This window comes from Staurois parvus, unplaced genomic scaffold, assembly GCF_062004578.1.
Source record: "Staurois parvus isolate SC_StPar_1 unplaced genomic scaffold, SC_StPar_1.0 ptg000196l, whole genome shotgun sequence".
NCBI lineage: Eukaryota > Metazoa > Chordata > Amphibia > Anura > Ranidae > Staurois > Staurois parvus.
Genome location: NW_028317992.1, coordinates 3,464,094 through 3,487,379, shown reverse-complemented (window position 1 = coordinate 3,487,379; position 23,286 = coordinate 3,464,094). Strand labels below are relative to the sequence as shown.

Below are 23,286 nucleotides of genomic sequence, written 5' to 3'. Positions count from 1 at the left end.
CGCTGATCAGCCCCATTACTAGTATAGTGTTTGTACGGATCAATATAATGATCATGAACAGAACTATACTAGTGGTTATACAGACATCATCCTGGTATCGTGTTTTTCAGCTGGTGGTCGGCTTTCATGTAAAAGTAATCCTAGTGGTCAATTAGCTGCTGAATTGTTTTTACAAGCAGCGGAAAGGGACAACCCCCCTTCCTGCCGTCTTCCACAGTTTTATTGGGTCAGCCAGGGTTAGCTAGTGTTAGATTACCGTACTTTATAGTTCACTGATCACCCCCATTACTAGTATAGAACTGAGTGATTAGCAGTCATGTGATCGCTTAGTTCTCGGGCTTAGAGCCAGCAGTAGACAATTGCAGCATAGGACTGATGCTGCAGCAGGGAGGTGAGTATGGAGGTTTGTTTTTTGGATTCTCATACTTTAAGACCTACCTGTGCCTGATTCAGGCAAGTTTTTATACCAACGTCTATAACAATACTGACATGTACAGTGAATTCGGTTAGTTCTTACTACCGGCCCATTAATGTGGAGCTAAACTTAGTGATACTTGCCTATCCTTCAGTGGTTTGATGGCCCTCGCCAGCGCTGGCTGCTTACTGGTGCAGACTGTGATCATCTTCATTGGCCAGTGCGGGATGACGTCAATCCTGCACATGTGCAGGAGTGCAGTGATCCCAGTACACAGGCGCTGTGTCAGAATGTAAACTGAGCTGCTCTGACACTTGATCCCCTCTGATTTAGCTATTACAGTGGTCTCATGATCAGGAACTCCTGATGTTCCCTGGCTCCTGATCATGACAAGATCTTGAGAGCAGTCTGGGACAGCTCAGTCACTGTGCTAGGAGAACACATTGAGCATGCTCTCAGCTGAGAAGCCTCAGCCGTCCATGGAGACACATCTGCAGGGTGTTGGCGTTAAAGCCCATGTATGTGTTACATTGGCGACAAGAGGATGAGAACAGCTCTGAGCTGGCATACTGAGGTCTGTCAGTGCTCAGAATGGGGAATATCTTTGTTGAGAAGCTGCCATTAGTGTGACAGCTTCCTGCACAGTGCTGTATCCCCGACCCCATTAACCTGTCAGCCGGGAGAATCCCTGGTCAAAAGCTAAATGTGAACAAAGAAGTCAGCGATAGTGGTGATGTCATTACCTAAGGAAAAAAAACAAAAAAGACCTGTTACTGGGTGGGTGGAGCCTGATGGGAAATAGGTAGGCCTAGTTTCCCTTCAGGTCCACTTAACCTTTGATTGACAGCGCGTGGCAGTGGGCGGATTCAAAGGCTCCTAATGGGCTGAATAGCATGTATGGATCTGCCTATTGCTGTGCACAGTCAGTCGAAGCATATTTGATGGAAAACTGCTTTTCATTTCCCCATCAGGCTCTGCCCACCCCTAGTACAATACTTCTTGGCCAGGCGCCATTTTTTTTTTTTTTTCTTGCTGTCTTAGTCCCATTGGGGACAGTCTTTGTCCTGTAGACAGAACAGGAAATGGAAGGAAGTCTCCAAAGTGAGAGAATCCCCATCTTAGTTGTCACTGGAACAGATGTCCCCATTGGAAGATTTCCCATTGCCTCTTGCTCTGGTGACAACTGTTTTCCCATCACATTCCTTCTTAGTGACAGTGGTCACTAAATAGAGGGGTGACTCTACTTAGCGGGGACACAGACAGCAATAAAAAGCATAATGGGTTTCCGAACCCAACTGATACGAAAAAGGTGTTTTCTTTACCTACGCAAGTTTTATAGACCCCCTGTACATATATGCTGTAATACCGCACACCTTTACCAATGCCAGTAACTTTTTTCTGTTCTCTTTTCAGTTAAAAGCTCGGAGACAAGAGTGTAATGCGAAGGCCACTCATTCCCGCAATGACTATCTCCTCACCCTGGCCGCTGCAAACGCCCATCACGACCGCTACTACCAGACAGACCTGGCAAATACCATGAAGGTGAGTCCATTTGGGCTGGAGATCAGTGTATTTCCTTGATGGTAAGACTTCACATTCACCACATGTAGTTCTTCTGCAGCTGCTAGGAAGTAGAATGGTTATCTCTGGTCTATACACCTCTTTCTTGCAAATTTGAAACCTTTTTTCTTTCACTAAGTACATCTTGCAGTGCATTTAAAATTGAACTTGCATAAAAGACACATAATAAAAATAAATCTCTTTAGTCATTAATACATCACTAAATATATTTTTTAAATGTAAGCAGTGTAAGTACCTGAATGAGACCTGGTATCAGCCTCGTGCAATCTGTACAGCAGAGGAAGAAGGAGCCATTTAGTTCCTGCGCTGACAAGAAGCATACTGACAGGAGGAGAGAGCAGAATGACAGAGAGATGAGCTCATTATTGTGTCGCTTTCACTGTCCAATTACGGCTGGGACAAGTCCAGGATGACCTGCGGTCTGAGGAAGTGGGTTGAATGATGCTCACCATCATTCGGAGGTTATCTAGTGACAGAAAAAGCATTGCAGGGAAAATAGGCAGCACAGTGACTTAAAGTGGGTCTAAAGGCTCAAAGTTTTTTTTACCTTGATGTATTCTATGCATGAAGGTAAAAAACCTTCTGTGTGCAGCAGCCCTCCCATCCTTCTCTAATACTTACCTGAACCCCCCATTGCAATCCAGCGATGTGCATGCAAGCCTCGGCTCTCCAGGGACTCTCCATCCTCAATGGCTCCCGCTGCTGTCAGTCACAGCCAGTGAGCCAATGAAGAGAAAGGGGGCGGGGCCAAGCTACGGCTCTGTGTGCGACTCAGGAGTGAGCGTGCTTGGGTGCTCCTATAGCAAGCTGTTTGTTACATAGTCACATAGTTAGTCTGGCTGAAAAAAGACAAAAGTCCATCCAGTTCAACCATTTAAAACAAAAAAAAAATGTTATAATCCTATACCCACAGTTGATCCAGAGGAAGGCAAAAAGACCCAGCAAAGCATGATCCAATTTGCTCCTGCAGGGGAAAAAAATTCCTTCCTGATCCCCTGAGAGGCAATCGGATATTCCCTGGATCAACATTAACTATACATGTTACTATCCATTTAATTCTATGTATCTAAGAAAGAATCCAGGACTTCCCTACAGCAATCCACTGAGCTGACCAGAACCAACTCTTGATGGAGTCTATTCTAGATTTTCACAGCTCTCACTGTGAAGAAACCTTTCCATGTTTGGAGATTACATTTCTTTTCCTCCAGATGTAAAGAGTGCCCCCTTGTCCTCTGTGATGACCTCAGGGTGAATAACTCTACACCGAGTTCACTATATGAACCACTGATGTATTTTTACATGGATATCATATCCCCCTTATGTATTAAACATGGAGATCATATCCCCCCTTATGTATTATACATGGAGATCATATCCCCCTTATGTATTATACATGGAGAACATATCCCCCCTTATGTATTATACATGGAGATCATATCCCCCCTTATGTATTTATACATGGAGATCATATCCCCCCTTATGTATTATACATGGTGATCATATCCCCCCTTATGTATTATACATGGAGATCATATCCCCCCTTATGTATTATACATGGAGATCATATCCCCCTTATGTATTATACATGGTGATCATATCCCCCTTATGTATTATACATGGAGATCATATCCCCCCTTAATCTCCTCTTCTCATAGAGAATAAATTCAGTTCCTCTAATCTTTCCTCATAGCTGAGCTCCTCCATGCCTCTTATCAGTTTGGTTGCCCTTCTCTGTACTTTCTCCAGTTCCCCAATGTTCTTTTTGTGAATTGGTGCCTAAAACTGAATTGCATATTCCAGATGAGGTCTTACTAATGATTTGTACCGGGGTAATATGATATCTCTCTCTCTGGAGTCTATACCTCTTTTAATACAAGAGAGGATTTTGCTCGCTTTAGAAACCGCAGCTTGGCATTGCATGCTATTATTAAGCTTGTGATCTACCAGAACCCCCAGATCCTTCTCCACCATTGATTCCCCCAGTTGTACCCCCCCCCCCCCCCCCGTATGTATGATGCATGCATATTCTTAGCCCCCAAGTGCAGAACCTTACATTTATCAACATTAAACCTCATTTGCCACATAGTCCCCCAATTACACAGAGCATTGAGGTCGGCTTGTAAATTGGAGACATCCTGTAAGGACGTTATTCCACTGCACAGCTTGGTGTCATCTGCAAAGACTGAAATGGGATTTATAATCCCAGACCCTATATTGTTTATAAATATATTAAAAAGTAAGGGTCCCAACACTGAACCTTGGGGTACACCACTGACAACCCTAGACCATTCAGAGTATGAATCATTAACTACTCTCTGAATACGATCTTTTAGCCAGTTTTCTATCCATTTACATACAGATTTTTCCAAGCCCATAGACTTCACCTTACACAACTGTGTGTGGGGAACTGTGTCAAACACTTTTGCAAAATCCAAGTATACCACGTCCACCGCTACCCCTCTGTCCAAGTATACCATGTCCAACCACCACCCTCTGTCCAAGTCTACCACGTCCACCGCTACCCCTCTGTCCAAGTCTACCACGTCCACCGCCACCCCTCTGTCCAAGCATACAACGTCCACCACCACCCCTCTGTCCAAGTCTACCACGTCCACCGCCACCCCTCTGTCCAAGGTTTTGCTCACCCCCTCATAAAAACGAATCAGATTTGTTTGAAAACTTCTGTCTTTCATGAATCCATGCTGTCTGTTGCTTAAAATATTTTTTTCCAGCAAGAACTCATCTATGTGGCCTTTTATTAAACTCTCCAGTATCGTCCCAAGTATAGAAGTTAAACTAACAGGTCTATAATTACTTTTGAAATATTGGCACCACATTGGCCTTTACACCAATCCAGTGGTACTATGCCAGTTATTAAAGAGTCCCTAAAAATTAGAAACAATGGCTTTGAAATTACTGATCTCAATTCTTTAAGGACCCGTGGGTGTATGCCATCCAGTCCAGGGGCTTTATTCACCTTTATTCTGTCTAAATATTTTTGGATCATATCAATTGTGAGCCAATGTGGATCATCTGGAGCTGTGTCAATACCATCCCCATTATGGACAAGAGCTCCGCCATGCTCCTTTGTATACACAGAGCTAAAGAAGGTATTTAATAAATTTGCCTTCTCTTTGTCCCCAGTCACCCACTCTAGATTATTTCGTAAAGGGCCTACATGCTCGGACCGGACCTTTTTACGTTTATTACATTTGAAGAATTTTTTGGGGGATTGTCCTGCTACCTTTTGCAATCTGTCGTTCATTTTCAGTTTTTGCAGCCTTTATTTCCTTTTTGCATATTCTGTTATATTCTCTGTAATGTTTAAACAATGATAGCGTTCCTTCATTTTTATATTTAGTAAAAGCTCTTTTCTTATTATCTATAGGTTTTTTAACTTTAGCCGTAAGCCACATAGGTTTAGATTTTTAACCTTTTAAACGTGTTGCCCGTGGGAGTATATTTTGCAGTGTGTTCACATACAGTCTTTTTGAAGAGCTCCCATTTCTGTGTTGTGTTCATCAATGCCAATATTCCCTCCCAGTCTAAGTCTTGGAGAGCAGCTCTCAGCCTTGGAAAATTAGCTCTCCTAAAATTGAGCGTTTTTATTTTTCCCTTATGTGATTGCTGTTTACAGCTAACAATAAATGAAATCATGTTATGGTCACTACCCATATGTTCTTTTATATGGACATTCAAAAGCTCTGCAAGGTTTGAAATTGCCAGGTCCAGCAGAGCATTATTCCTAGTTGGGGCCTCTATCAACTGTACCATAAAATTATCCTGTAGTAGGTTTAAAAAATTTTGCCTTTTAACTGTTTCTGCAGTACCATTACTCCAGTCAATTTCCAGGTAGTTAAAATCCCCCATTATTATCACTGTCCCATCCCTTGCAGCCCTTTTGATCTGTGCAAGGAGCTGAGTCTCCACCTCCTCATTAACACTAGGAGGCCTGATTACCTTTGTAGTATGCACCCCCATGTGCAGTTCCACCCATAATGCTTCACACTCTTGTTCTGGGAGCACTTGGCAGGAGGGAGGGGACAGGATTGTTGGCGGGGACCCAAGAGCAGGAGGATCCGGGCTGCTATGTGCAAAACCACTGCACAGAGCTGGTAAGTATAGACATAGTTTATTTAAAAAAAAAAAAAAAAATTTGCCGTTGAAGTGTAAGTTCACCTTTACAGAAAATCTGTATGGTGACCTTACACTGGACCCGCTCCCCATTCCCCCTGTTCCTGCTGTATTAATCCTGCTCTGTCATGGACCAGAATGTTTCTTCACTGGTCCAGGGATTTGAAATCCTGGCTTTCTCTCCACTCCTCGCAGCACTGACAGAGCGGACTAGATGGATTCTGATTGGTCAACGCTGTCTCTGTGACAGTGCTGACCAATTAGAATGCCTCTTGTTCGTACACGCTGATAGGTACAGATAGGAGATTAAGCACTGGTAATGTCACATTCCCAGATCCCTTGACTACTGTACAGCGGGACCGGGGGGATGGGGATCCAGTGTAAGGTCACCTTCCAGATTTTCTATAAAGGTGAACTTACACTTAAATATCACCTTTAGTGTTTAGTACTCCTGGGGTCCACGATTGGAATCCCATCCAGGACACAATCGGCACAGAGTTTGCGTGTTCTCCCATTGCATGGATGAATTTAATTTAGTAGATTTTGTTTACCTGCAGAAATGTGCATTTATTATTTATTTTAAAGGTGAACTTGAATCGTTCCACTAAAAATCTCCTCTAATCTCTGGTTCTATCTTCACTTTGTCATTGTAGATCATTGGCAAATGTTTTTCCCATATATCACTACTTCTCATCTGATCCATTGGCCCAATATTTTTGGCTCTTTGATAAAGTGTTTGCCCCTTTTGGTCTTTTGTAGCCTGCGTTATCCATTTTCCTAACCTTCCCATACAGTGAGAGGCGGCAGATAACAGCTGTGTTACAGGTCTCGATTGTTGCACTGGAAGGGCGTTGGCGTGGTTTATACAATTGGTCTGATCCGACTTCCTCTGTGCTTTGTAATTGGAGGGTCGGAGACAGGTTAGGGGGTGATTGCAATGACCTAGCTGGATTGTTTGTGTCTTAATAACCTCATTGTTTCAGTACTGGCAAGACATGTCTGTGACAAGGAATGTGTCTGAGATTAAAGGGACAAGCAAGATTTTTTTCTTGCTTGTCCCTTTAATTTCAGGCACATTTCTTAAAGGGACCCTGTCACTTTGTAGGTTCATGTCTAAGTAAAGGCACCCTACACTTTTAGGCTGGCCTTGACAAAGCTGCACAGACACTACTACCACAAAATACCCACAAAGTGTCAGCTGACAAGGCGAAGCAATGATGTCACCTCCTCAATCATGATAGAAGATCACATACTCACCTATACCTGAATGTACTGGGTATTCTGTGTCTGTGATGGGAAAGGAATCAAGGCAAGTATTACCTGATCTGGTGTTGGGATTTTAAGAGACGCACTTTGACTGGCCAGGTGACAGGTTCTCTTTATGGTGGTTGCTGCCTACTTACAAAAAGTTTTTTTTTTCTTCTGTGCAGATGGTTTTAATTTTTATTCCAGTTTTCTGGCTACTCCTAAGCTCACTTGTGATTGGTTATCCTTAGTCAAGCCTTTTCAGGTACTGCTGGTGTGACTGTTGAGGACAATGATAGAAGCAAGTCCTTGGCAACAAAGAGATAGAAAAGCTTGTCCAGCATAGCCAGAGGTCATTATGCCTAATTAGTCCTCATTCACACTGAAGCTTACGCCTGCTCAAGGGCTGTGTTTACCTGCATGGAGATGCACAGGTGTTCCATGCATCCCCGTACAGGCCAGGGGCGGACTGATCATTTGGAAACCCGGGCATTGCCCGGGGTCAGTAGGGGGCCCCATGAGATGCCCCTGGTACCTTTTTCATACATTTTTTTTAGTTTGAGCAAGGACACGGACCCCATGATCCCCTATTGCCCGGGGGCCCCATGAGTTATTAGTCCGCCCCTGGTACAGGCAGTCCCATTCATTCCAATTGGAATGCAGCAGCTGCACAGACACAGCTGTTGCTCCCAGTCTGACAGCTGTGTGGGTGTGTGGCCCCAAATGTAGACAGTGTGCGTTTAGGGCCACGCACCTGCTCAGCTGTCAAATTGGGATCAGTGGCTGTGTCTTGTCCCAATTGACGTCAATAGGTCTGCCTACATTGGGATGCATGTAACACCTGTGCATCCCTGTGTGGGCAAACGCAGCCTTCGAATGAGGTCTTAAAGTGTATATCCTACCAAAACTGAACTTCGCTTTGGATAGACTGAAGAAGAATTAGAACCCCTTTCAGGTTTTTTTTTTTTTTTGAACCACAATCGGGCTCCATCAGAGAGATTTCTTAACCTGCAGACAAAAGGATTACAGACAGGTAATGGGAGGAACACGCCAACAACACAGACAGGAAAAAAACTGTTTTGCTTTAGTAAAGTAGGGGAAGACTACAACCCCTGTCAGATCTTCATTTTTGTCACTGTTGCAGATTTTCCCTCATTTCCTCTCTGTTGAAACCATCCTCAGCGGGACAGGAAGCGAGGAAAATATCTGTAACGAAGTCCGAAACAGCCGTAAGAACCCAACAGAAATTCTAATCTTTCCTCACTGTGTCCAAAATTAGAAGAAAAAGGATTTTGGATACTTGGTGTACTACACACACCAAAAAAAAAAACAAACTTACTTTACATACCCAACCCCCCAACGACACACACACACACACACACACACTCACACTCACACTCACACTCACACTCACACTCACACACACACACACACACACACACACACTCACACTCACACTCACACACTCACACTCACACTCACACACTCACACTCACACACTTCCAGCTGTCAGAATTACACCCAGGCGCTACAGTGGCTAAAATAGCAGTTGTCAAATGCAGTGTTTGTAAACACTGTTCTGGTGGTAAAATGTATCTTCTCTCTTTCATTCTGTTGCGGTATGAGCTTCTATGTACATGCAATGTCTTTTAAAGCATAACTAAAGGCAAAATGTTAGTTTTCGATAGAGTGGAGAAGGATTAGTACCCTTTTCGGTTTTTATTGCAGACTGTGTCCCTATCAGGGAGATTCACCCTCTCCATTTGTCCTGATTACAGTTATCAGTGAAATTATTCCTTGAAAATGTGAAGCCACAATATAATAAAAAGAAACACACTACTGACATGTGTTAATGTGCAAATCCAACTTCAATTCAATATGACCTAGCTGTTTAACCACTTCCTGCCCGGCACTAGCAAGCTAAGCAATGCAACTGTACGCCACTTAGCACATGCACGCTGGCATGCTCCCTGGTGACGCAGTGTCCAATGGACACATCGGATTGTGGTTCGCAGTAACTGGCTGCCCACTATGTGATCACATGATCTCAGTGTCAGCACAACTGTATGAATTTAATTTTTTCCATAAAAGTTGTGATTCCTATAGAGTTTTGCTGTGATTGGCTCACAGCTATCACATGGTACCTAGACCAATCACAGCACCCTGTACCAGTAGCTGTTACTAGTCACAGGTCACTAGTAATCACAGCTGTTATAAATGCAACCCATTCATAATCACTAGTAATCATCGCTGTAACAGCATTCTAAGTGTAAAAAAAAAAAATCCTGTGATCCAGTGATCACATGCAGAGTAGTAAGCAAGATGTCACTTGTGACATCATTGCTTACTACGTGTGAAATCTGTGAATGATCACAGAGGTCACATAGTACAAGGCTATTCACAACAGCCTTGTACCATGTGACAAGCTGTGACCAATCACAGCTCACACAGTATTTCTCAATGGCTGCAAGAATGCAGCCAGAGAGAAGGAGAAATGATTGCTTTTACAGCCTTTATGGATGTAAAAGCAATCAGTGTAAAAAGAAAAAAAAAATCTTCCATCACCCCCCACAAGTAGTACAGTGTCACCATGGTGACACTGTACTGCTAGGGTGACGGTATGTAAAAAAACAAACAAAAAAAAATTATTACTATAAAAAAAATAAAAGAAAAATGTAAAAAAAAATTTTTAAATGATAATTTTTAGTTATAAACTAATTTGGGTTATTTTTTTTTTAACTAAAAAGCTGAATAAATTTTGGCCAAGATTTATGATGAAATATTATTTATTTGAAAAATGTTACAAGAAAAACACAATTTTTTCAAAATTTTTGGACTTTTTCATTTATATAGCAAAAAAAAAAAAAAATCCCAGTGGTGAATAAATACCACCAAAATAAAGCTTTGTCTGTCTAAAAAAAATGCTAAAAAATTCATATGGGTACAGTGTTGCATGACCGTACAATTGTCATTTAAAGTGTGATAGCACTGAAAGCTGAACATTGGCCTGGACTGGAAGGGGGTAAAAGTGTCCAGACTTGAAGTGGTTAATTTAAGGCAGATCGGGGAAGGTTATGAATCGCAGATCACCGTGCCCCAAGCACCTCCTTTTTACTGAACAGGCCAGTACCAGGGGGCGGACTGACCATTTGGAAACTCGGGCACTGCCCGAGGGCCCGGGGTCAGTAGGGGGCCCCATGAGATGCCCCTGGTACCTTTTTCATAGGCTTTTTTGAGTTTGGGCAAGGACACAGGGGCCCCATGATCCCCTATTGCCCGGGGGCCCCATGAGTTGTCAGTACAGAAAGCTTCCTTAGAAGAATGGAAATAAGAGAGCTGTCAGATTTTCTGTGAACACTTCCTGTACACAGATCCTGTGGCTGCGCACCTGCACCACTCCGGAGACAAGCGGTGCCTGTGCCATCAGCAGATCTCTGCACACACATGTATATTTAACCATCTACTTCACCAGCTGTGCTGAGTACAGGAAGCAGGTGGGGCACCGGGAAGGAAGGGCGACGTACAAAACGTCTGTTTCAGCATTAATAACCTATAAATCCCGAATCAAACACATCACTTTTAACCTCTGAAAGGAAATCCGCAAAACAACTTTTTGAAGCCTGGGTGCAAAGTGTACAGAAATTGCTTTTCTCCACTGAACTCCTTGCAGGAGAAAAGCTGCCGAAAAAATGCACCTAAAGCCGCACACTGCACACAAGCTTAGGTGTGCCAAGCATTTGAGCGTTAATGGATTCCATCGACCAGAAAATTAATTTATTCTGGTAATTGGAATGCATTACCACTCAAATACCAGATACGCCTAGTGATTACGGTCATTTAGGCACTTCAAAGGGGTTTTTCTGCTCTCAATAATGCGCCTGTGATGTGTTTTTTTTTCTTTCTTTCTTTTTTTTCTTTTCTTTTTCTTTTTCATTTTTCACTCTGTAAATGCCCCTCTTCTGCCACATCTGTGAACACGTATGTCTGCATGGACACATACTGTAGGCGAACATAGAGGTGATTTTTACAGGCTGATAAAGAAAAAAAAAAAAGTCACCAAATGCCTGTAACAGTGGAATTTTTTTTAAGCTCAATGTGCATGAGGCCTAAAAGAATAAAAAAAAGGTTGCTTTCACCACATCGGCTCTCTCACCTGTACACCCTCTATGGGCCAAAGAATTGTTACATTTATTTATTTATTTATTTATTTCAGGTACTTATATAGCGCCGTCAATTTACGCAGCACTTTACATATATATTATTCATTCACATCAGTCCCTAACCCTCAAGGATGTACAATCTAAGGTCCCTAACTTACATTCATATGTACACATACTAGGGGCAATTCAGACAGGAGCCAATTCACCTACCAGCATGTCTTTGGAGTGTGGGAGGAAACAGGAGTACCGGGAGGAAAACCCACGCAGGCACAGGGAGAACATGCAAACTCCAGGCAGGTGGTGCCGTGGCTGGGAAACCAACGACCCGAGTACTGCCAGGCAGAAGTGCTAACCATTTATCCACTGTTACATTCCTGTTATGGGTCTATTTGCATGGCAATAACATCATTATTATTATACAGGATTTATGTAGCGCCAACAGTTTGCTCAGCACTTTACATTATGGAGGGAGACAATACAGCAACAATACAGTTCAATACAAGAGGGATTAGAGGGCCCTGCTCCTTGGAGCTTACAATCTAGGGGGGAGGGGATAGTGGTACAAGAGGTAATTAGCTGTGGGGGATGGAGTGGTTGGGGGAGTAGAGGATTCCAGGACTAGCTGGGGTCGGGGTAGGCTTCCCTGAAGAGATGGGTTTTCAGAGTGCGCCTAAAGGTGAGCAGAGTAGGTGATAGCCTGATAGCTTTGGGTAGGGAGTTCCAGAGGATGGGTGAAGCCTTTGAGGAATCCTGGAGACGAGCATGGGAGGAGGAGACAAGGGAGCTAGAGAGTAGGAGGTCTTGCGAGGAGCGGAGAGTACGGTTTGGGTAGTACTTAGAGACAAGGTCGGTGATGTAATTTGGGGCAGAGTTATGAACGACTTTATACATCAGTGTTAATGTTTTGAATTTTATCCGTTGGGCAATGGGAAGCCAGTGGAGGGATTGGCAGAGAGGGGTGGAGGACACTGAGTGGAGGCCAGTGGAGGGATTGGCAGAGAGGGGTGGAGGACACTGAGTGGAGGCCAGTGGAGGGATTGGCAGAGAGGGGTGGAGGACACTGAGTGGAGGCCAGTGGAGGGATTGGCAGAGAGGGGTGGAGGACACTGAGTGGAGGCCAGTGGAGGGATTGGCAGAGAGGGGTGGCAGATACAGAACGGTTAGTAAGGTGGATGAGTCTGGCAGCAGCATTCATGATAGACTGCAGAGGGGATAGCCTGCGATGAGGTCGGCCAATGAGGAGGGAGTTACAATAGTCAAGGCGAGATATAACCAGGGAGTGAATAAGTTGCTTAGTGGTTTCCGAGGTTAGGAACGGGCGTATCTTGGAGATGTTGCGGAGGTGAAGTCTACATCACTTAGGGCCGGTCCACACCGGGAATCACACAGGTACATGTTGCGTGTTCCTGTGCGATTCACATGCAGTTCTGTGCGGTGCGATTTCAGCTCATTCATTTTGAAATGGGGATGTCCCCTTGAGGAAGCCACAGTAGGTGTGATAAAACATGCTGGGAGCGTAGCTTGATGACGTCAGCATGTTAAGGAGGAAGGAAGCACACTTGTATATGAAATCTATGCTGGCGTTGTTCCTTAACTGCTTCCCGCCTGCCATATAAGGAAATGACGGACGGGCGGCGGTTCTCTCGTTCTGGGAGGACGTCACCCCACTCTAAATGCACATGCACGTCCCCGGGGGAGCAGTGACCGGTGGTGCGCTATGTCCCTGGGACACAGCGGATCACCGATCAGCAGGAAGAGCCTATGGCTTGGCTCGGTCATGTGATCAGCTGTGTCCAATCACAGCTGATCGCATGTGCATAAGGAAATGCCGGTTATCGGCATGCCTCTCCTCATGAGCTGTCACGCTGAGAGCTCGTGAGGAGATTTGTAATCGTCATTCCTCAGAGGGGACATCTACACTGATCATCAGGGCACTGATGATCAGTGTAGCCCCATCCGTGTCACATGTCAGTGCCTATCAATGCCACCTGTCAGTGCACATCAATGCCACATATTAGTTCCTACCAGTACACATCAATGCCACATATCAGTGCCCATCTGAGCTGCCTTTCAGTGCTACCTATCAGTGCCAGTCAGTGCCGCCTATGAATGCTGCCAATCAGTGCCACCTATCAGTGCCATATATGAGTACTGCCTTTCAGTGAACATCAGTGATGCCTGTCAATGCCCATCAGTGCCACCTACCAGTGCCTCATCAGTGCCACCTACCAGTGCCTCATCAGTGCCCATCAGTGCCACCTACCAGTGCCTCATCAGTGCCACCTACCAGTGCCTCATCAGTGCACATCACTGCAGCCCCATTAGTGCACATCAGTGAAGGAGAGAAATTACTCCTTTAAAGAATGTTATAACAGAAACTAAGAAAAAAAACTTTTTTTTTTCAAAACTTTTAGTTGTTTTTGGTTTGTTTAGCAAAAAATAAAAAACCCAGAGGTGCTTAAATACCACCAAAAGAAAGCTCTGTCTCAAAAAATGCTAAAAATGTCATATGGGTACAGTGTTGCATGACTGCACAATTGTTATTCAAAGTGTGACAGTGCTGAAAGCTGAAAATTGGCCTGGGCAGGAAGGGGGTATAAGTGCCCTATAGGCAGGAAGGGGGTATAAGTGCCCTATAGGCGAGGGGTTAAAGTGGTTGTAGAGGCTCAAGGTTTTTTCCCTAGCCTTCACTCCATGTGCTGTGCTTTATGTTGCATACTTTAATGCAGTGGTTCTTAACCTTGTTGGAGGTACTGAACCCCACCAGTTTCATATGCGCATTCACCGAACCCTTCTTAATTGGAAAAATAAAATATGATTTTTAAAATTCAAAACATAGGTATATATTTAGGTATATATTTATACATAGGTGCACAAAATGAACAAAACCGTTAAGAACAAAGAACAAAACCATTAAAACATGATTTTCACACAAAAACAAAAACATAATAATGAATATTTACTGCACGAATCATATGAGTCGGGTGTGGGTCTTCACCTCCGCCGAACCCACGAGACTGACTCACCGAACCCCTGGGGTTCGATCGAACCCAGGTTAAGAACCACTGCTTTAATGGAATGCTGTGCTGTCTGCTATATACCCCATACCACTTCTCACACTATTGTCATGTAGATGTTATTCGTACAATTGGAACTTCCAGATTCCTCCCAGTTCAAGATCCGGGCACACTTTCACTAGGTTATATCAACTCACTGGGTGGCAGATTGTTTAAAAGTGTACTGCCATCAAAACTGCAAACGAATTCCTTCCAGTGCATATAGAATATCTGCCATTGAAGCTGACACCCCCATATTGTGACCACCCCTTGGCTTGAATTGGCCTGCTGTTCTGGGAACCCCAGTTGTCAATTCTGTGTGTGTGTGCAGGTCAGGAGTTCTCAGCTCCACCTATTGTAGATTCCTTGTTTTTTTTCACACAGAGAAGGAAGTGGTTTGCAGTCCTTTATACACAGAGGAACTACAAGCTGCAGCATGACCTGTTAATGGCCGACTAGCAAAACCTGCTGAGACTTGTAGTTCCTCCGCAGCTGGAGACCACATGTTGCCAGCGAGTGCATAGTGTATAGATGAGATGGATATTCCATAATCCTCCACTCTGTTGTCCTGTTTATAAAGCTGTGCCTGCTGAGATGCATGATTTCCTCCACTTCATTGAAGATTGAAGATAAAGACCAGTTTTAGCCATACGCACAGTCTCCGTGTCAGTCTGTAGGTTACAGTCGTGTTCAGTACACACAGTGCCATCTCAGCACACACATCAGAGGCAGTCAGTCCTGTTAGATGGAATAACCCCAACAAGCACCTGTTACTTCCCCCCTTCCAGTCCAGACACTTTCCCCCCTTCCAGTCCAGACACTTTCCCCCCTTCCAGTCCAGACACTTTCCCCCCTTCCAGTCCAGACACTTTCCCCCCTTCCAGTCCAGACACTTTCCCCCCTTCCAGTCCAGACACTTTCCCCCCTTCCAGTCCAGACACTTTCCCCCCTTCCAGTCCAGACACTTTCCCCCCTTCCAGTCCAGACACTTTCCCCCCTTCCAGTCCAGACACTTTCCCCCCTTCCAGTCCAGACACTTTCCCCCCTTCCAGTCCAGACACTTTCCCCCCTTCCAGTCCAGACACTTCCCCCCCTTCCAGTCCAGACACTTCCCCCCCTTCCAGTCCAGACACTTCCCCCCCTTCCAGTCCAGACACTCCCCCCCCCCCCCTTCCAGTCCAGAAACTCCCCCCCCCCCCCTTCCAGTCCGGACACTTTCCCCCCCTTCCAGTCCGGACACTTTCCCCCCCCTTCCAGTCCGGACACTTTCCCCCCCCTTCCAGTCCGGACACTTTCCCCCCCCTTCCAGTCCGGACACTTTCCCCCCCCTTCCAGTCCGGACACTTTCCCCCCCCTTCCAGTCCGGACACTTTCCCCCCCCCTTCCAGTCCGGACACTTTCCCCCCCTTCCAGTCCGGACACTTTCCCCCCCTTCGACTCAAGTCGTTTTGAGTATGATGCTACAAGCTTGGCACACCTATTTTTGAGCAATTTCTCCCATTCTTCTTTGCAGGACCTCTTAAGCTCTATCAGGTCGGTTGGGGAGTGTCGGTGCACAGCCATTTTCAGATCTCTCCAGAGATGTTCAAGTCTGGACTCTGGCTGGGCCACTCCAGGACATTCACAGAGTTGGCCCGTAGCTACTCCTTTGTTATGTGGGCTGTGTGCTTAGGGTTGTTGTCCTGCTGAAAGATGAACCGTCGCCCCAGTCTAAGGTCCAGAGCGCTCTGGAACAGGTTTTCATCAAGGATGTCTCTGTACATTGCTGCATTCATCTTTCCTTCGCTCCTGACTAGTCTCCTGGTTCCTGCCGCTGAAAAACATCCCCACAGTATGATGCTGCCACCACCATGCTTCACTGTAGGGATGGTTTTGGCCAGGTGGTAAGCGGTGCCTGGTTTCCTCCAGACATGACTCTTGGCATTCAGGTCAAAGAGTTCAATCTTTGTTTCATCAGCCCAGAGAGTTTTGTTTCTCATGGTCTGAGAGTCCCTCAGGTGCCTTTTGGCAAACTCCAGGTGGGCTGCCATTTGCCTTTTACTGAGGAGTGGCTTCCGTCTGGCCACTCTACCATACAGGTCTGATTTGTGGAGTGCTTCAGAAATGGTTGTTCTTCTGGAAGGTTCTCTCTTCACAGAGAACGCTGGAGCTCTTTCGGAGTGACCATCGAGTGCTTGGTTACTTCCCTGGCTAAGGCCCTTCTCCCTCAATCGCTCATTCTGGCAGGGCGGCCGGCTCTAGGAAGATTCCTGGCGGTTCCAAACTTCTTCCACTTACGGATGATGGAGGCCACTGTGCTCATTGGGACTTTCAATGCTGCAGAAATTTTTCTGTACCCTTCCCCAGATCTGTGCCTTGATACAAACCTGTCTCGGAGGTCTATGGACAATTCCTTGGACTGCTTGTTTTGTGCTCTGACATGCACCAACTGTGGGAGGTTTATGCCTTTCCTAATCATGTCCAATCAACTGAATTTCCCACAGGTGGACTCCAATCAAGTTGTGGAAACATCTCAAGTATGATCAGTGGGAACAGGATGCAGCAGAGCTCAATTTTGAGTGTCATGGCAAAGGCTGTGAATACTTATGTACATGTGGGGGTTGTTTTTTGTAATTTTTCATAAATTCAATTTCAAAATGCACTTCTTTCACGTTGTCATTATGGGGTATTGTTTGTAGGATGTTGAGGAAAGAAATGAATTTGATCCATTTTGGAATAAGGCTGTAACATAACAAAATGTGGCAAAAGTTAAGCGCTGTGAATACTTTCTGGATGCACTGTGTGTATGTAATTACATCCTGTTCCAAATTATTATGCAAATGATATTTTTCTCATTTCCCTAAATAATTGATGTAAATAACAGTCAGCATAATTCTCATGTTATCAACTATTAAGAGTACAATTCACATTTTATTGAACAAACCTCCTAATGATAACAGGATTTTTGTTCCAAATTATTACACACAGGAAGTTTCAAAACACTTTATAGGTTGTAAAGAACTGAAAATTGTAATTTTTTGTGTTTGCAGCAGATTTACTGAAATCAAAAGCTATTTCAATCAAACTTTTAACAACATTTTAACTTTTTAAACATTTTAACAGGTCACATTACATTGTAACATAGGACCCCTTATTTGTTAGCAGCTTCCCAAGTCTTGCATCCATTGTACTTGTGAGTTTTTGGACAGTTTCTGCTTGAATTTGTTTGCAAGATGTCAGAATAGCCTCTCAGAGCTGCTGTTTGGATGTAAACTGCCTCCCACCCTCATAGATCTTTTGCTTGAGGATGCTCCAAAGGTTCTCAATAGGATTGAGGTCAGGGGAGGATGGAGGCCACACCATGACTTTCTCTCCTTTTATCCCCATAGCAGCCATTGATGCAGAGGTATTCTTTGCAGCATGAGATGGTGCATTGTCATGCATGAAGATGATTTTATTACGGAAAGCATAGTTCTTCCTTCTGTACCAGGGAAGAAAGTGGTCAGTCATAAACTCCACATACTTTGCAGAGGTCATCTTTACATCTTTGGGGACCCTAAAGGGGCCGACCAGCTCTGTTCCCATGATTCCGGCCCAAAACATGACTCCACCACCGCCCTGCTGACGTCGCAGCCTTGTTGGAACAGGGTGGCCGTCCACCAGCCATCCACTACTCTATCCATCTGGACCATCCAGGGTTGCACGGTACTCATCAGTGAATAGGACTGTTTGAAAATTAGTCTTCATGTATTTTTCTGCCCAATGCAGCCGTTTCTGCTTGTAAGCATTGGTTAGTGGTGGCCGAACAGAAGGTTTATACACAGTTGCAAGACTCTGGAGGACTCTACACCTTGATGTCCGTGGGACTCCAGAGGCACCAGCAGCTTCAAATATCTGTTTGCTGCTATGTAATGGTATTTTAGCAGCTGCTCTCTTGATCCGATGCATGGATCTGGCAGAAATCTTCCTCAATGTGCCTTTATCTGAACCAACCCGTCTGTGCTCTGAATCAGCCACAAATCTCTTAATAGTGCGATGATCACAGTTAAGTTTTCGTGAAATATCTAATGTTTTCATACCTCGTCCAAGGCATTGAACTATTTCACTCTTTTCAGCAGCAGAGAGATGCTTTTTCTTCCCCATATTGCTTGAAAATGGTGCTCTGCTTAATAATGTGGAACACCCTCCTTTAGTAGTTTTTCCTTAAATTGGGCTCACCGGCCAATCTAATTATCACAGGTGTCCAAGATTGTTTTCAGTGATCAAAAGAGCCCTGACACACAATGCCATCCATGAGTTACACTGAAAAACAAAATATTTCATCTTTGTGACACTTAAATAGAATTTGCATAATAATTTGGAACAGGGTGTGTATGTATACATATGTGTGTGTATGTATATATATATATATACACACACACACACATTCAGTATATATAGACATTTCATGAATCCACTCCCATAATAGATTCTTAAGAAAATGTTTGGGGTCAGTGTGCTATTAAATTTTGATTTAATTATTTTTTTTTTAAACTATACTTCATAAAAGTAAACAGAGGAAAACACATAAATATAATGATTCTAGTGTCCCTTCGGCTAATGTCTTGTGTCTATGCACTGGTTGCTGGTGAATGCGGTTTATTTATGCTCTCCGTTTATCTTGGCTGCGGTGACCTGTCAGGGCTCCGTCCAGTCCCAGACTGAATGAGGTCGCTGTTCCGTGGGTGTGCGCACAGTGCGGACGATGTTTCTAGGCAGGGTACACAGATGAGCTGTGTTTCCAGTAACTTCATGTACAGAGCATGCCTGTAGCGCTTGACTGTAGTCCACCCTCCACAGGGGTCGGGGTGGCTATTTAAAGAGTACTTGTTGCCTTTAAAAATACCCAGCTAGTCAGCGATTATTCCAGTGTCGATTTTCGGTTTCCATTTGCTGGCACACTATACAAAGAGGTAAGAGCTGGTGTGTAAAGACAAAGAAACTAGAGCCTAGTACACACGATGAGAAAATTGGACAGAATCAAATTTTTCAGAGCGATCATCCAATGATCCGAGAACCAATCACGACGGTTCACGAAACTTTTTCTCCTACGATACCAGAATGAACGATTTTAGTTTGATCAGTACAGTATTCGTCCGTAAAAAATCAAGTGACCTAGACCGCGCATGCTCGGAAATGAAAGAATACATTACAATACATCATCGTGCAAAGTTCTATTCTGTTTTAGGAGAGTTTTTGTAACTCTAGTAACCTTCAATTTCGCTTCTGTCCTCAAGGAACTTATAATCTACGGTCTCTATCTCACATACATACACATATTAGTGCCAGTTGAGACAGGGAAGCAATTAACCTACCAGCTTTTCTTTGGAACAAGAGGGGCAACTGGGGTACTCAGAGGAAACCCACGCAGGTACAGGGAAAACATGCAGATTCCATTCTGATAGCATCCAGGACCCCAGTGCTGCAAGTTGGATGTGCTAACCACTGAGCCTTGGGCAGCCCAGTCTCTAATGATGTGACAACACTTACAACAGTCCTGGTAGCCAGGACCAATGCCATCTATTGCAATTCATAATGAAAATTTGAATTGTAAACAAGAATTGTCATAGTAGGTTCACTTTAATGCAGCGTACAAGTCTGAGTGCTTAAAGTGTTGCTAAACCCAAAACAGTAAAATCAATCTGTATATGCAGTAAAATATGCTTGTTATACTCACTGGGGAAGCTAAGGGGTTAATACTCTGTATTTTGTAAAAAGGTTGTTTGATCCTGTCTTCTCTGATCCTCCCCTTCTTCTGCTGTCCCCAATTCACCTGCTGATAGTACAGAGCTCTAGGAGGCACTCTGCACGTGCTCAGTTTGGTGTGTATTGCTAGAGAGGTTTTTTTTTTTCTTTGGGAGTGTGCATGTGATCAGTACAGGGCCAATCAGCACTGTCCAGACAGAGGGTCAGGGGTTATGCAGCCTCATAGGACAGTCAGAGGTGAATGAAAACCCCTTTTACAAACTTTAACCAGTGCTCAGCTGGACAGTGATAGAAGTCACAAGACTGCTACATACTGCTGATGACAAAAAGGTATTAAGCAGATTATATTTAATAAATTAATTGCATTTCCATGTTGTGTGTCCCGTGGGAGACCAGATATAGTGAATGCAGGGTCCGGAGAGACCAGATATAGTGAATGCAGGGTTCTGGGAGACCAGATATAGTGAATGCAGGGTCCGGGGAGACCAGATATAGTGAATGCAGAGTCCTGTGAGAGCGGATATAGTGAATGCAGGGTCCTGGGAGACCAGATAAAGTGAATGCAGGATCCTGGGAGACCAGATAAAGTGAATGCAGGATCCTGGGAGACCGGATAAAGTGAATGCAGGATCCTGGGAGACCGGATATAGTGAATGCGGGGTCCTGTGAGAGCGGATATAGTGAGTGCAGGATCCTGGGAGACCAGATATAGTGAATGCAGGGTCCGGGGAGACCGGATATAGTGAATGCAGGGTCTGGGGAGACCAGATATAGTGACTGCAGGGTCCGGGGAGACCGGATATAGTGAATGCGGGGTCCTGGGAGATAGGATATAGTGAATGCGGGGTCCTGGAAGACCAGATATAGTGAATGCAGGGTCCTGGGAGACAAGATATAGTGAATGCAGGGTCCTGGGAGACCAGATATAGTGAGTGCAGGGTCCAGGGAGACCAGATATAGTGAGTGCGGGGTCCGGGGAGACCAGATATAGTGAATGCGGAGTCCGGGGAGACCAGATATAGTGAATGCAGGGTCCGGGGAGACCAGATATAGTGAAAGCAGGGTCCTGGGAGACCGGATATAGTGAATGCAGGGTCCGGGGAGACGGGATATAGTGAATGCAGGGTCCTGGGATACCAGATATAGTGAATGCAGGGTCCTGGGAGACCAGATATAGTGAATGCAGGGTCCTGGGAGACCCGATATAGTGAGTGCAGGGTCCGGGGAGACCAGATATAGCGAATGCAGGGTCCGGGGAGACCAGATATAGTGAATGCAGGGTCCGGGGAGACCAGATATAGTGAATGCAGGGTCCGGGGAGACCAGATATAGTGAATGCGGGGTCCGGGGAGACCAGATATAGTGAATGCGGGGTTCGGGGAGACCAGATATAGTGAATGCGGGGTCCGGGGAGACCAGATATAGAGAATGCAGGGTCCGGGGAGACCAGATATAGTGAATGCGGGGTCCTGGGAGACCAGATATAGTGACTGCAGGGTCCTGTGAGAGCGGATATAGTGAATGCAGGGTCCTGTGAGAGCGGATATAGTGAATGCAGGGTCCTGGTTTAGTAACACTTTGATGTGGAGTAAAACGTGCATGTTACTTATGGGCACCTTGCTTTATGTGCAGTGCCGTTCATTGTGAACAGCATCACAATACAATGTACAGCAGAGGGCAATGCACCGCAGGACACCACAATGCACTTAACCTGCGTTGTTCTCTGAATCGCCAAAAATATTGGCGACCCATTCAAAATGAACTGGAAGCCTTAATGTGGAACTATAGGCAAAACTTTTTTTCATTTTGGATAGAGTAAGGGAGGGTTATAACCCATGTCACCAGAACTAGCGTCCCCATTGGAAGATTTCCCATCTATTACTATTCTGGGGACAACCCAAACATTTCAGATTTTCTTTTACTTTCACTTTTGATGATATCTGTAAACATGACAAATGGAGAGGGTAGAAACCTGTCAGTTGCTCTATTCCCTCTCCACTCTATCCAAAAGTATAATTAAAGGTCAAATTTTTTTTTTTTTCGGTTTGCATAGAGTGGAGAGGGATTAGGATCCCTGTCAATTTTTTTTGTGGTCTGTGTCCGTTAGGGAGATGTACTCTCTGTATTTGTCATGTTTTCCATTATCACCAAAAGGAAAGAAAATCACAAATTTTGGGTTGCTACCAGAACAGGAATATCTTCCAATGGGGACACTAGTTCTGGTGACAATTAGGGATTCCCTCACTTTGTAGGGATTTCCTCTCACTTCCTGTTTTAGCAATAGGGCAGGAAGTGAAGGAAAATATCCACAATGGGACACAGATAGCAAAAAAAGACGGGAGTTATAACCCTCCCTTACTCTATCCAACAAGAAATGAAAAAGCTTTGCCTTCTGATTTAAAGTTGAAGTTTAATTATGTCTTTTTGTTTTGTTTTTTGCATAGTTACATTGGCCCAGCTTGGACTAATGTATGTGTCATACCTAGCCATTTCCTGTGGAAAATGGAAGTCATTGTAATAGGCACACTACTACAGTGATCGTCGCTGGCTTCCAGGTCCCGTGCCGTGAGGCTTTCCTCCTATATTGAACACAGGAGGTCATTCGCTTAGCATGGGCGCCATTCAGAGAACAATCGCATTTTCTCAACGAGGGCAAAGCATTCTCAGCTTGGGCAAGGTGGATAGTCGGGGTGGTGACATCACGATCTCCACCTTGTCCAATCAGTGAATGCCTTGTATTCATTGAGAAAAATTCAAGGCATTCTGTAAATGGAGCCACCTCCTGTGTTGACGATGCAGAAAGGGGAGCCACTTGGCACAGGACTGGCTGTAGTAGCGGTGTCTACTACAGTGATTTCAAGCCTCCCTGGAAATCCTCCAAGTATGACACATACATAATCACATTGGCCCAAGCTGAACCAATGTAGCTATGCAAAAATAGCCATACCTAGACTCCAGCTTTTATATAACA

At 44.6% G+C, this 23,286-nt stretch overlaps 1 protein-coding gene across 4 annotated transcripts in view; it reads left to right on the top strand.

Moving 5' to 3' along the window:
- Nucleotides 1-23,286, top strand: part of FCHSD2 (FCH and double SH3 domains 2) — a 376,810-nt gene that overhangs the window by 250,691 nt on the left and 102,833 nt on the right. For all 4 annotated transcript variants that reach the window (XM_089678013.1, XM_089678011.1, XM_089678012.1 and 1 more), the window contains exon 8: nt 1,829-1,957. In XM_089678013.1, coding sequence (XP_089534139.1) covers nt 1,829-1,957 — 129 coding nt within the window. The remainder of the gene's footprint in view (nt 1-1,828; nt 1,958-23,286) is intronic.